The sequence below is a fragment of the Squalius cephalus genome (genome assembly GCF_949319135.1).
Source record: "Squalius cephalus genome assembly, chromosome: 17".
NCBI lineage: Eukaryota > Metazoa > Chordata > Actinopteri > Cypriniformes > Leuciscidae > Squalius > Squalius cephalus.
In genome coordinates, this window is record NC_137138.1 from 10,061,134 (window position 1) to 10,075,560 (window position 14,427).

A 14,427-nucleotide genomic window follows, 5' to 3' on the forward strand; every position below is an offset into this window, starting at 1 on the left:
ATACGGAAGTAAAACCGGTAACCGAGGGTAACGCAGATTTGAAGTTATTGACACGCGACACAATGACACGGCCATTACACTGGTTTAAATTGCTGATTTCTCTGGATTTAAACATTGTTGGAAACATTTGGGATAATGTAAGTACACAATTCAACAAAATATGTAACATTGTTCTAGTGGTTTTTGGATATTTTAATCCAAAAATCTTATATATTGTGCCTTTAAAGGGTTCTTTCCAGAATGTCTTGCCCCATAGACTTCCATTGTAAGAACATTTCTATAAACATGTTTTGCTTGGGTTTACAAGCTTAAGAATGAGAAAATGATTGCCTCCTTATTGCATGTGATAGATACTGACGAGAAACCTTAAACGCTCCCAAAATATAAATTCTAATTAGCCATTTAGCAGAAGCTTTTATCCAAAATGACTTACAGTACACTTATTACAGGCCCCCTGGAGCAACCGGGCCTCAAGGTCTTAGTGGAGATGGATGGGTTTTATGTTTCACCCCAGGCATGGAGTTTTTAAATTACCCCTTACTAGGTTTGAACGTCCAACCTTATGGTTACTAGCCCGGAACCACTAAACCTCAAGTAGTTCCTCTGCATACTAATGAGACTTTTTAACAATGATTAAGAGGGAAAGAGACACTTACCACACTGCCAAAGTAACGACCCACAAAAAAGTTGTTTAGAGAGGGCAGCTCCAGGTAAGTGGCCCCCAGGTCCCTGGACAGCTGGAGCCCTTCACTGTGGGGCACACAGCTGCTCCAGTCGGACGCACACAGAGGACATGTGCACGGCGGGCCTTCATCTGTGGAAGATACACAATAAAAACGTGATATATGCATATATAAACGCATTACTGAGGCACAGCACAAATGACATTTGTAGAGCAAGGGGCCAAATAAAGCAGGCAAACATCTAGATTCGTACTGACAGAGACTACATAACATTCAGAGCCATGTCAACTGGCAGACATATGGAGCGATGGAATCAGAGTCTTTATTACGTAACAATGCATGCCAGCTCAAGTTTATACCAGCGTAAATTTAAACATCATGTGTTTGTGGGGACGGGTGGAGAGAGAGTGGCAGTGACAGAATGAGAGAGAAGGATAGCTGGATAAAAACAAAGTGTGTGTGTGTGTGTGTGTTAGGAGGAGTTGGCCGGCCAGTAGGGTGAATGCCTCAGGGAAAAGAAGAGCCAGTAAAATGATAGCAAGAAAAGACAGCTAAATGGAGAGAGGGATAGATTGAGTGGGAATTGAAGAGTGGAGGAAAAAGACTTGAACAGGGCACGGGCAGGAAGAGATATGAATCACTGTAGCTAATAAACCCCCCTCAGAGAAATGGAAAAAGATGTACTGTGTGAGTATGTGTGAGCATGTTTTGACCATGTTTACACTCTCATTTTGCCTTGGGTCTCTCCAGTACAGAGCAAAAGGGAATACAGCACGATTATCATGACATGAATTCATTAGCATCAATATTACTATTGCTCATGCTTATATTAGAAATAAACAAACCACTAAGTCTAAGTCCTAAAGGTATAGTTCACCCAAAAATGTAAATTCTGACATTATTTACTCAACTCATGTCATTCCAAACCTGCATGGCTTTATTTCTTCTGTGGAGCTCAAAACAAGATATTTTGAAAGTCACTGGGTTCTGAAGAACATTGGACCTGTCTTTCACTGTATTTTTCAAACATCTCCTTTTGGGTTCCCCATAGTATGTTTACATGCACTAATTTTCACCAATCAGAATAAATCCAATCCGATTTCAAATTCTGAAAGTTCTGTTATGAACCCAAATGTTGCAATCTGATTCACATATTCACTGTAAAAAAAAGTTACGCCAACATACAGTATGTTTTTACATAGCTTTATCTCATCAAAATAAGTTTATTTGAAGTCAACTTGTTTTATAAGTTATACAAGATTCAACTCATCTTTTAAGTCAGTTTAATGTAATTTAAGTTGAAATGACTTTAACATCCAAGTTGATTGTACTTAAAAATTTAAGGCAGCAACTTTTGCATTAATTTACATGTATTTAGAACAAAACTTCAGCGCATGCGCAACGTTTAGAACCACGAGAATATCACCATTGCTGCTGTGAGCTAATTGTCATTTTTGCCTTGAAGACATATCTAAAAAGAAAAATGGCTTTTTAGCAAATATTTTGTAAATATACAGTCTCATCCACTGACCAATTCGTAAGACATAAGATATAAGTAAATATGAACACAACTTTGATGACAGAACTTTAATTTTTGGGTGAACTATCCCTTTAAACTTTCTGCATAACTCATTCTGCAACTGTTTGTAATACACACATGCTTGTTGCTTTTCTAGTGATCGAACGTATGATCCCCACTTGTAAGAAACAAACTAGCAATTGCATATCAACACCCTGACAACACCCTAGCATCAAACTGAGCTTTGCATGGGCAAGCAACACACATTATCTTCACAGTATAAAAAATATAGTTATGACAAGCAAAACTTTACAGCAGTTTTGTCAGTTGAGCTCCTTTGACCTGAGTAATTTTTTCTGTAAATTCACGGTTCAAATGTTGGTTAATAATCACATGACATGCAAGGTAAACTAAATATTTAGTAAGTGTTTTTATTTTTATTTAAATTTGACATTTTTATTACTTAATTAATTGTTAGCTTTTCATCAACTCGAGAACCCCAGTTTAAGAAAGCCTGTGCTACAGGAACTTTTTGCAATGTGTTTGTTCCTTCTCCATTATCCTTCCGGGATAAATGCCGTAGCTGGATGAAATCACATCTTGAATTATACATCTCAAAGGTCATGCAGTGAGCGGAGAGCCGCCACTTCTACAGTGAATGGAGCCAAATCTGTGGTCTAAGTGCTTTGAGTCTATGAGTCTATAAATGTTTACCTATGCTATGAGCATATTCAACAAACGCTCATGGTGCAGCCGTGCTCAGCACATCAAAAGAGTGCCAAATCTCAGCTCGATCACACTTTTTCCTTTTCTTTGAAGTCAGAAGCTTCTCATTTGCTGCTGTGCTGCATTTCAAGATAAATTTTGCACGATTTTGGCCTGTCCCAGACGAAAGATGACCAATTGTGGTGATTTCTGTGGTCGTGGCTCCTAAACGGTGGTCGTACAGTGAGAGAGGTTCAAAGATGGCCACTGTCTTGGCCTTGCAACCAAAGATAGCCTGCAATAATTTTCTGACAGTGTCATAAATCTAGCATGCTCATCTCACAGTTTTTGCTGCTACAACCTACGTCTAGTGACTTGCATGTCGTACCCAAGCTTATTAGATCACGCCGTACAGTGTGATTTGTAATGATCTTATAGGATTGCCGAAATCGGACAGTCTGTAGCAGGCATAACCAGTTCAACATCACAGTACCATAGTGTTTCTATGTTTCATCCATTTAAATGAATTGAATGTTGCATTTAGTCATTTGAGGAATGTTTAAAAGTCAATTTAAGTGTCTAATACTTTGATTGACATTAAGTAATTAGGCTTAAATGCATACCATCATTACTGCTCGACATTATTTGCTCTGCTTACAGTACTTAAGCTCACATTCCATAAGCAAAACCATATGCCAATTTTTAACCAGAGTTTAGTTAAATTGTTTCCATTAAGTCCATTATCTTCCACATCTGCACTGCAAAGGCTGACTATCTTTTAGTTTTCTACTTCATAATATAGAAAACATCAATTAAATGAACACTAAACAAATGCAAAACAGAAACAGCAAATCACGTCTCACCATTTAGTCTTGCCCCAATGGCTACCAGAATCACAGGAAGACCCCAGTGTCGAAGAAGAGGGCGAAGTCTTGGAGCATAGCCGTTTCTAACCTGCTGAAAGGCCAGTTTGTCGTTGACCGAGTACTTAATGACCACGATGTCGGCCTGCTCCAGAACGCTCCGCACGCTCGCCCAGTCACTGTCCAAAAGGTCCTGCGATTAAAATGAAGGATGAAACGACCTGGGATGTTTTAGAGGGCATATCTCAGTAGCTCAGCATCTGTTCCATCAATCAGCTTATGGATATCACTGCTGTAGCTAAATTCCTCTTAGTCCTCCAATCATTGTGAAAACAACTCCCTTCCCAGAGTCTGCAGAAACCCTAATCCTGCTTTTGAATCCCATCATCCCTCTCTCATTCACTCTGTTACTCACCCAGCTGGGACAATCCCGCACCATCACTCTGACATCCCCGAATACTCTTGACTGGTACTCTATAAACGCAGGGTTCAGGGGATGTCTTGATGGCGTCATGGAGTTTGGATCCAATTCCCGAGCTCCGTGGCCCAGGTAACTCCACAACAAACCACTCTGGATCTGTCCCGGGCCGGCAGTCTCATCCCCAGGACCGACGCCCCCAGGACACTCACTACCCAGGGCCACTATGTGTATAGACCTGCAGCGGTTTAAATTACAATACAACCGTTTGTCTTTTTATAAGCAGACAAAGCCTAGCATTCACACAGTCATTCAGTTAACTCTCATACACTCAATTTTTTTTTGTAATTTTTACAGAAGTAACTCTAAAAATGCTCCATACAGTTAACCAATTAACGGGTTTTTACTGTATTTACACAGCTTACCATATACGGTGAAGAACTGTACAATACTGGTAAATGTATGATTTTTGAAAGTAAAACCATGAATTACCTATAAACAGATGACAGAGAAAGCTGGATTTGCAATTAATTTTAACGGGAAAATTTTGTAACTTACAATTTTGTAAATTTTGTACTTACGAAAAACTGTAAGTAACCTTACACACGATGTGTATATATATATATATATATATATATATATATATATATATATATATATATATGTGTATGTATATGTATAAAACCACAGTAGTTGTACTGTTAAATAATGTTAAAGATAAGTGTAAATGAACAATTTAATGAGAATACATTTTTATGGTAAAATGTTACAATTAATTTTTTTATGAGCATGTTCATTGGTAAAATAAGCAGGGCCAAATAATAACATATGAGCCCAAAATAGCTCATATTATTATTGCATGTTATAGTGCATTAATATGCATGTATTATATTCATATAGTGCACATTTTTATAATCTATTTATCGACCATTTTCTATATACATAGTAACTGTTGTCATAGCACACGCAACCAACCTATGCATGCGTGCAAATGTCAATGCATAGTAACAGTTACAGTGCATTGATATTTACCTCAGTGTACTGTAGCATAACTGTCAATTTTGCGCTATTGGGGCTTCAGTCATGGCAAAGCATGAATCATATGCATACTTACATGATCACAACAGCAGTCCGCTGGAACAAGGCTCGCAGAGCACGTACTTCAGCGGCGGGTTTTCACATCAGTCTCCGGCTTTTTTCCGCAATGAAGGTCGGACACGGTACAATCCGTCAGCAGAATGAAAAAGCGAACGGTTCATTCATTAAACACGCGCTGTAAAAGTGAAAGAGTGTCAGGTGCGCAACGATCCGGCTGTAAACACACACATCCAGGCAGAAAAGATCCAGTGGATCCTGCGCTAGAAGAAACAAGTTCATACTCCACAGAAAACAGGGATCCAGCGCTTCCCGGGACGCATGGCACGATGTGAGCACTGTAACCAGACGTCACTTGAGCATAACGTCAAAGCTCATGGGTCAATGAGATAAGAATATAGGGTTAAACAAGAAAGACCAGCGGCAGCGCGAGTGGGAGCCTCCTGACTCAGCAAACGATCGGACGGACGTGAACACTTGCTGTCCACACCGCACACAGGCTGGTCGTGTTAGTGCTGTGCCTCTGCTGTTTTGTCTGTTCAAACCAATGGCACTTTCAGTCATTAATACATGATATTATAAAGTCTTGGACTGTTACTCCCAACAAATAAAAATGCAGTCTCACTGCCAGATTTTCACAAGCATATAACGCTCGCATGCAAAACAAAACACATGGGTTTTGGGCCCCAGGGAGCCCGCCACAGTCCTTCAGTACACTAGCCAAAGTCAAAAAAGCCCACCGCAATGCCTGAGCTGAGACATGGCAGGGGCCCGTAGGGGCACCAAGAGGCCCTTTGGGTGTGAGATAACAATATTTATGCTTTGCTTTTCACAAGCAACACAAATTAGACATGCTGCATGCTGACACCACTGTATGATGCGAGTGGGACGCGTGTACTGACCCACACAACTGTACTACCTCAATATTATGGGCTTTCAATGCACTGATCCGCTAATAAAAGGTTGCAGTGGTAATAATAGGCATTTGTTGCATGATATAAACAAATAAGACTTGATTAGGCTGGAGGTTTCTTTTTTTCAGACTATCTGCCAAGCTAAAACAGTATAGGCAACTGTATATATATGCACTGTACCTGCGCTGCTGTTCAGTAAGATTTTTGTTTTAATGTTTTTGAGAGGTCTCATGCATTTGATCAAAAATACATTGAAATTGTGAAATATTATTACAATTTAAAATAACTGTTTTCTATTGTAAAATTTGATTTATTCCTGTGATGGCATATGATCCTTGAGAAATCATTCTGATATGCCGATTTTTGGCTCAAGAAACATTTCTTATTATTATCAATGTTGAAAACAGTTGTGCTGCTAAATATTTTTGTGAAAAAAAATTATAGCGTTTTTAAATGTCTTTACTGTCACTTTTGATCAGTTTAATGCATCTGCCACAGTTGAGTCCAGATGATGATGATGACGAGTCCAAAAAGGTTCCAATGAACAAAAGATTTATTAATAAAACAAACTCAGGGAATCCACAGCATGCAAACTATGACAACACCCAACCATGAACTGAACATAAGGAGGAATTTAAATACACAATGATAACAAACTAAATGACGAACAGGTGTGTTGATGGCACGAGTGTCCATAGTAACTAATGAGTGGCGGGAAACTAGAACAAAAGTAACTGATTTATTTATTAAATTTATATATATATATATATATATATATATATATATATATATATATATACTGTATAGATAGATAGATAGATAGATAAAATAAATAAATAAATGAAATTATATATATAGCTATAGAATTTCAGCTCAATCAGCCTCTGAATAGTGAAAAACAATCTATTTTATCTGAGAATATAAATAGTTTAAATATTGTTTGCAGCACCAAGAGGATTTTTTCGAAATCTTTCAAAACATTTTTCGTTAACTGAGGCCCCCTATAGTGAGCCACGGGTGTAGAACAAAGGTGTTGTAAATTCAGAGTCGATTTCCTTGAGGCAAAGTATTGACGCTGGAAACGCTGTTTAAAAATAGCATTTGACCCTGTAACCTAATCTGCAAAGAATAAAAGCTGTTGTTTGTTCTCTTCGTCTCCAGGAATTAGTTGCCATTAGACTTCCACAATTCTATCCCAACATGCCATTCATAAACAAGCTGCAGTACTTCAGTAAATCTGACACTTCTATTTTTAGCCAAGTGTTGTGTATATTTTAATTTGCCTTGTTTGCCACAATATGACATCAAAAAAGCCTCAGCACCCTTCAGATCCCCCCCCCCTGAGATCCCCAAAATAGCATCATCTCTCCTGAGCCGCAGCGAGTCTAAGCTCCCATTCCACCTTATTTCCATCAGTCAGTCTGTGATCTCCTGAAAGGATTATTTTAATTTTACCATAACAAGCTTTTTATCCAAACAGGTCTAATATAGTCCATCACCCATCGACGTTGAACACAAAGAGAAAAGCTTTGCATTATCGTTACATGCAGGAAGATTGTGACATTGTGACATCAATATCTCCACATCAGAATGTGGTGGAGACTTGGGAGTGGGCTCATTTCACTCGGCCAAGCAAGCAGCCAATAAATGGGGTCATTTCAACTTCCTAGCATCCCTTAGCAACCGCACTGTAAAGTTTTTTTGTTTCAGTGTTCATGCTGCCTTAAAATGTAGTCTAGTTTAGTCAACTCAAATATCCAAGTTGTCACTTAGTACAACTTCACATTTCAAGTTGACTAAACAGCACAAAAACTTACTTTTTTAAGTTGAAACTATTTAGTTTTTATACAGAGCACCCTAGAAACTACCCCATAGACTTCCACTGAAAAAGAATGAGATGGATATCTCTGGATCAGAACATTGTAGAGACATGGGGGTGGTCTTTTTAGCTAGCACTTTCTAATTATCAGAACAACGTGCAGAACAGTGTAGAGACATGTAAGTTGTATCTTTTGATACAGGATGTCAGTAGGCTTTAGGTTTCATCCTGGCAACTGTCTAGCCACACCCTAGCAACCATTAAGAGCACCCAAGCAATCGTGTATTAAATCGAATGGGCCATAACTCTGGATCAAAACAACATAAAGACGTGGGGGTTTGCTCTTTTGACTCAGACTGCCAAGTCGTCTTTAAATACCCCCCCTGGCAATTGCCTATCCACACCCTAGCAACCATATAGCAACATAAACAAGCCATATCTCAGCACCATAACATTGTTTACACATGGGAGCACCTCTCACATTTTGACAACCTCAAAAAAATCCCTTTTTACAGTGCAGTTGGATTTACTTTAAATATAGTATTCTCAACTTCCAGAATTCATGATCTAACGAGGATTTATCATGACAGACATCAAGCTACAGTCCTTTCCATTCAAGCAAAAATAAATTATTTCTGTTTGTCAACGCTTCAAAAACATGCATTTTTTACAAGTATTGCTGAGAGCTGTTTATGCTATTTTAAGGCTGCTTGGTTGGTGTACCATTGAGAACATTTGTTTCTAAAAGGCAGGGTGGGTTATTGTAGGTCATCTGCCATGCAGAATCTTATTTCTACTCCAATGCACAATCACGTGCCCGTCGTGTACATTCTTGGCCCGGAAATCACAACCACCACAGGGAAGTGTGACCCCTGATCTTACACAAGCTACACACATTATCCCTCATTGAGAACGGGAATAACAGTCCATTCAGTGACATTAAACAACAACAGGCCTTGTTTATGTTTATGAGTCCATAACTGCAGTATGAGAAGAGAAGGCATGAATGGATATCTATCTATAGATAGTCAAGACTAGGCAGTCTTTTCTTGTCCTTTCTTTGTTCCTAGTGTAAGAGAGAAACATGGGATTTGTTAAACAGGCACCATTTGAGTTTATTAAAGATTCTGCTCTCAGCTAAATAGATTCATAATCAATAATTGTGGATCATTTAATAAATTTCACTTACTCAGCACACTGCTGCATAGTTTATCTTTTGTTAAACCAGTGAATGCTATGGCATTATCTTCCAGATATTGTGGCAAGTTATGCAACATTACATTACATTTATTTTATTATTTATTAATTATTTTTAATATTACTTTAATTCAGCAAGGATGCATTACATTTATCAAAAGAGGCAGTAAAGACATTAATAATGCTACAAAATATTACTATTTCAAATAAATGCTGTTCTTTTTAACTTTCTAAGTGTCAAATAATCTTGAAAAAAAAAAATCAACAATTGATAATATTAAGAAATGTTTCTTAAGCAGCAATACATCATATTACAATGATTTCTGAAGGAATAGCCAGCTTTAAAATGAAATTTTAAAATATGTTAAAATAGAAAAGTTATTTTAAAGTATAATAATATTTCACAATATTACTGTTTTTACTGTATTTTTTAATCTATACATGCATCCCTGGTGGCATTAGAGATTTCTATTTAAAAAATCTTACCAACCATAAACTTTTTGAACAGTAGTGTAAGTGAACGTGATACAGGCCTACTGGCCAATCAGAATCAAGTATTCAATAAAGGTCTGTCAATTCTGCAGAGTTGAGAACTGAACACATTATTAAAGCATACTCAAAACACTCACAAAAGTATACAGGCTAAACAAGTATGCATCAGCACAACACAATATAACAGCAATAATAAGAGAAGCAGTCATATTTCAAAACCCACGATTGTGTAAAGTAAATGCCATACTAACCACACTCAATAGGTCAAATGTTATCTGCGACCCCACAGTCCAGTAGTGTCCATTGGTCTAAGACGTCTGCTGTTGGCTCAGCGTTGATCTTGGACCCACTGCCCTGAGGAGCAAAAGGGTCAGTTGTAAAGTACAAATCAGAAGTGTGGAATAGGTTGCCAGGTCTGTGTAACAAAATCCAATGGCCAATCAAAAATAGCCTAATGGCCATATCCCAAATATCAAAACTCAAAATATACCATTCCCATGCTTAAAATACATATTTTACAGTCACTGCATTGCAAATTGAAAACCACTATATCATAAACGCATATCAAAAAGGTCCCTACCATGGCCCTTCTTCAGAAAACGTCTAGCCGCTGATCAGTGCATCTAGCTCAGTTTTATCATTCCTAGAATATAACATCTATGGACCACTTGCACTGAGCTTCGTGACGCACTTCCGTTTGGAAATAGTACGTCTCACTTATTTCCGGTTAAGTTTACTTTCAATATACTGTGGTCAATGAGTGTCCGCAATAAGATTTAAAAATTTGACAAATTTTTATTGACAGGAGAAGGTATATTCTGATGTTTACTGTGTGCAGAATTTTCCAAATTAATCGGAACATGAAGTTTTAATCCAACCCAAGCCGATCTTTAGAGAGCAGCGGGTGTTAAAGGGGAACTATTATGCCCCTTTTCACAAGATGTAAAATAAGTCTCTGATGTCCCCTCTGATGAGTGTGTATGTGACGTTTTAGCTCAAAATACCCAAAAGATCATTTTTTACAGCATGTTTAAATTGTCACTTTTTGGTGTTCAGAAAAACGCGCTGTTTTAGTGTGTGCCCTTTAAATGCAAATAAGCTGCTGCTGCACGGCACAGGGGGCGGAGCTTCATGAGCTCGCGCTCAGTCTCAGGACAATTTCATCTCACGGAATGATGATAATATCAGAAACTCTCAGTAACGGTGTTCATTTCGACCCAGAGTCGGACAATAATGCCTACAGAGTCAGAGTGCTGTATGGAGATGGAACAGGTTTAGTTTAATTACGGTTATAACGTATTTGTCATCTGCTTGTATGTATTAATAGCCTACAAGACTGCTGTTTCGGACCAGGTCCGAATGATGATCAAAAATATACTGATGAGTTTAATAAAGTTAATTGTACATCACACAAAAGATGAAGCGTCAGTTTTACTCCAGAAAATCACCATAAGAGCTGAGTAAACACAGTATAAGAAGTGCGCAAGTACATAAACGAATTTCGGTAGAGTTGATGGAGCATTTTCTTTGACAACAAAATAATTCCACCTCGTCTTCAGCGGCTGCCTCAGATTTCGGGAGTAAATAGAGAGAGAGCTATGTGGATTAATACATCCAGCCACACAACACTTACAACGCTTGGGAGACATTCTCGACTCGTCAGTGCAGCAATGGCGGATGTGTACAACCAGAGAAAGTCTAATGAGGGGAGAAGTGCCACTCAATAAACTTCCGGTTGCAGTTCCACTCTGGCTCCATATGAGGGCGCTCACATGACGAGTGTAGAATGAATGGAGGTCTATGGAGCTATACCGCTCAAAATCCACTTTTCTTAGGATATAATTTTTTGTCTAGTAATTTGAATGTTGTTTTCGAAAGGGGATGCAAAGAAATTGCACATTGCTTGGTGTCAGAATGCTGACGTCATTAGCAGAATGCTAGCGTGTTATGGGCAACAACAACTCAACCTGTAAGAAATCGAAAAGAAATAAGTACTTGTTCATTCAACTTTCGATCTATAACCCATGTTGAACTTGCAAAACCTACAATCAAATCTGAGATTTCTCAACGGCAATCGGGTGAGGGAGACAAATTTAGCCGTCTAGCCCCATTGACTCCCATTCATTTTGCACTCATGACGAGCGTGGCAGTGGAACTCTGATTGGACCTACAACCAATAGGACTTAATAGGGCGTTGGAGTGAACAGGCTTTCCGTAGACGGGCTTTGGTACAACTTATAGACAGTATACGCTGATTTCACGCAGCCGTTATTTTGAAATCGAAAGCGAGGCTCCGGTGGGAAGAAAACCGGAAGTGTCGCCTTTAATCACAGGAGAGTCGTGAATGCGATGGCGTATTGTTGTGTTTAATGATGTTGTGTCAATTCTAAAACTGTACATACATTTCTTTTATACTTTAGACTATATACAGTGAAATTCATTTATAAATAAAATATTTTTTTTATATAATTCAGAAAGTAAAAAAAGAAGCAGGAATGAACTATATACATATCCTATATTGGATATTAACATCCAATAGTGTAAATCGCGGCAGCAGCTTCAGGTTGGTAGTCCAAAGGCATTGTTGTTTATCTTTACTTCCGGGGTTTTTCCCACCCGAGCCTCACTTTCGATTTCAAAATGGCGGCTGCGTGAAATCAGCGTATTAGAAGGTACAACTCACTGTCACTGTGAACGCGATGTTAAAACGGCAGTGTCTGTCAACACTCGTGGGCGGGGCCTGTGCTGTAGTGACGTCACTAAAGCCGCATTCTGAAAACAGGTCGTTGGGAGACACTGCTGATGATTTATGGGGATTAATAAAAAAAGGAGTGAGTGGATTTTTATCACTATTGGATGGTTGTGTACACACACTGCCAACACACATTTATGTCCAAACAGCATGCAAAAGTGAATTTTGCATAATAGGTCCCCTTTAAAAATACTCCATTATTTCTCCACAGGGTGTCAGTGTTCGTGACACTAAAGTGTAGGAGAACAGATGAATAACATCAGTACGAACCACGAACATTTATTTATTTGGATTAAATATTTGAATCATTCTATGTCATTTTTTCAATGTCAATCTTTTCACTATTTTTCATGTTTATGCCCAAAATGCTATAATAGGCCTTTTCGAAGTAGTTGACTGTCATTCTCTTCTACGCTGTGTACGTTATTGATTAGCCTAGCCTATTTAACATCGTTACAGGCACCCGCGAGCATTCATTCATTCAACTATTTTAAAAGACTGGAATAAACACCAGCGCACACAAGCAATCCTTTTAGTAATCAATTTCATTTTAAAATGTAAACCCAACAGGTTTGAAATGTCAGAAAGAGAAAAAAAGCTGTTAATGAGAAGACGAGCATGATTGCTGCAGCTTAGTGGATAAATATATTTAGCCTATTTCTTATTCAGAATGCACAGTTGAAAAGAAAATATATTTATAGGAACATTTCAGCAGGCTCAAGATAATTAATACAGATCATTATTCATTGTTTAATCAATTAATTTGGCAGCCATAAAACATAATCTGCATTCTCGTGAATGTAGGAGCGCTGAACGCTCTAACCGGAAACTCTCTGTATGTACTAACTAGAACGCGGAAATAGTTGTGCAAGTAGTCCATTAGACAACACATTCAGACGATGCTATAATGTAAAACCATTCCAACAAGGGACGATGTCTAGTCATTCAGGAGCCAAACAAATGTAATTATTTATTATAATATGAAAATTAATTATGATGTATGCCAAGACTGTCTAATTTCCTGCACTTTGCCATTTACTCTTTCTGCTTCGCCTGATGCTGATGGTTGTTTCTCTTCAGTATATTTCATGCATGGAATAATAATCGAATGCAAAGTTAAATATTTGTGCAGTAATCAACTTGGTAATTAATTTAAATTTTGGAAACTAAACATGGCATTATCAATGTCAATGAGCTCACGGCTTAAAAAATAGATTGAACCAACTTTCTGTTATACCCGAAGATATCATAATACGAGAAAAGTGTAGGCCTATTATTATTAAAACATCTTTAAAATCTTTTTTAATGCCTCGTTTTCTATATTTTACAATTATTATTGCATTCCTGTAACTAAAACAGTAGAGCATTCAGGACATGTGTCAAATGCATAAATGTAAAAAGTATATACACATAATATGTGTATACTGTATACTCATATATGGTATTTCAAAACTTATCCATTTAAGAATGCACCTTTTCGTCTAATACAAAACAATTTCCAGTATGTCATTGTTCAGTTGAGAAAATTGGGCTGAAAGACAGCCATCACTATCATGGAGGTGTACAGAGAGCCTGGCACAGTCACAAAAAAGGGTATGATATTTTTTGATTCATGATGTCAAATGGCAGTTTTATTCAAGTAGCCTGACTCTGAAATCATCAATCTTAATATATGCAGTTCCCTTAGGATCTCTGAAGCTCTCGTCTCACTGTTGCTGCCAGACTAAAAATCTTCATCTGCATACACGTCTGCTTCTCCATCCTCCGATTCCTGCGCTTTTCTCAGTTCTGCCCTGCCCGTCTCAGTCTGATAATAGTCTGACTCAATCCACCCGGGGCAATGGGACAACGTCACAAAGATGTCTTCATCTACTTCCGTCACTTTGTGCACTCTCTGCTTTATGCCTTTGGAATACCACCGCAGGGTAGGGTCTTCTTCCATGGGGTTTTTAGCCCTGTATAACCCCTCA

The 14,427-nt window shown here is 38.1% G+C and overlaps 2 protein-coding genes across 3 annotated transcripts in view; both read right to left on the minus strand.

Moving 5' to 3' along the window:
• rhobtb3 (Rho related BTB domain containing 3) overlaps positions 1-10,059 on the minus strand; it is a gene marked incomplete at its 3' end in the record, with an annotated part of 28,008 nt that extends 17,949 nt beyond the window's left edge. The window contains exons 1-5 of one of the 2 annotated variants that reach the window (XM_079898213.1): positions 9,957-10,059; positions 5,303-5,461; positions 4,186-4,426; positions 3,771-3,963; positions 657-814 (exon numbers count right to left, since the gene is read on the minus strand). In XM_079898213.1, the coding sequence (XP_079754339.1) occupies positions 657-814; positions 3,771-3,963; positions 4,186-4,426; positions 5,303-5,304 (594 nt within the window). In that variant the 5' untranslated portion in view covers positions 5,305-5,461; positions 9,957-10,059. Of the gene's footprint in view, positions 1-656; positions 815-3,770; positions 3,964-4,185; positions 4,427-5,302; positions 5,811-9,956 lie in introns of those variants that run through there. The other variant, XM_079898214.1, reaches the window with a different exon arrangement.
• Positions 10,060-12,721: 2,662 nt separating this feature from the next.
• Positions 12,722-14,427, minus strand: part of rfesd (Rieske (Fe-S) domain containing) — a 4,995-nt gene continuing 3,289 nt past the window's right edge. Inside the window, exon 5 of the mRNA XM_079898232.1 lies at positions 12,722-14,427. This exon is cut by the window's right edge and continues 65 nt beyond it. Within this exon, the coding sequence (XP_079754358.1) occupies positions 14,181-14,427 (247 nt within the window). The 3' untranslated portion in view covers positions 12,722-14,180.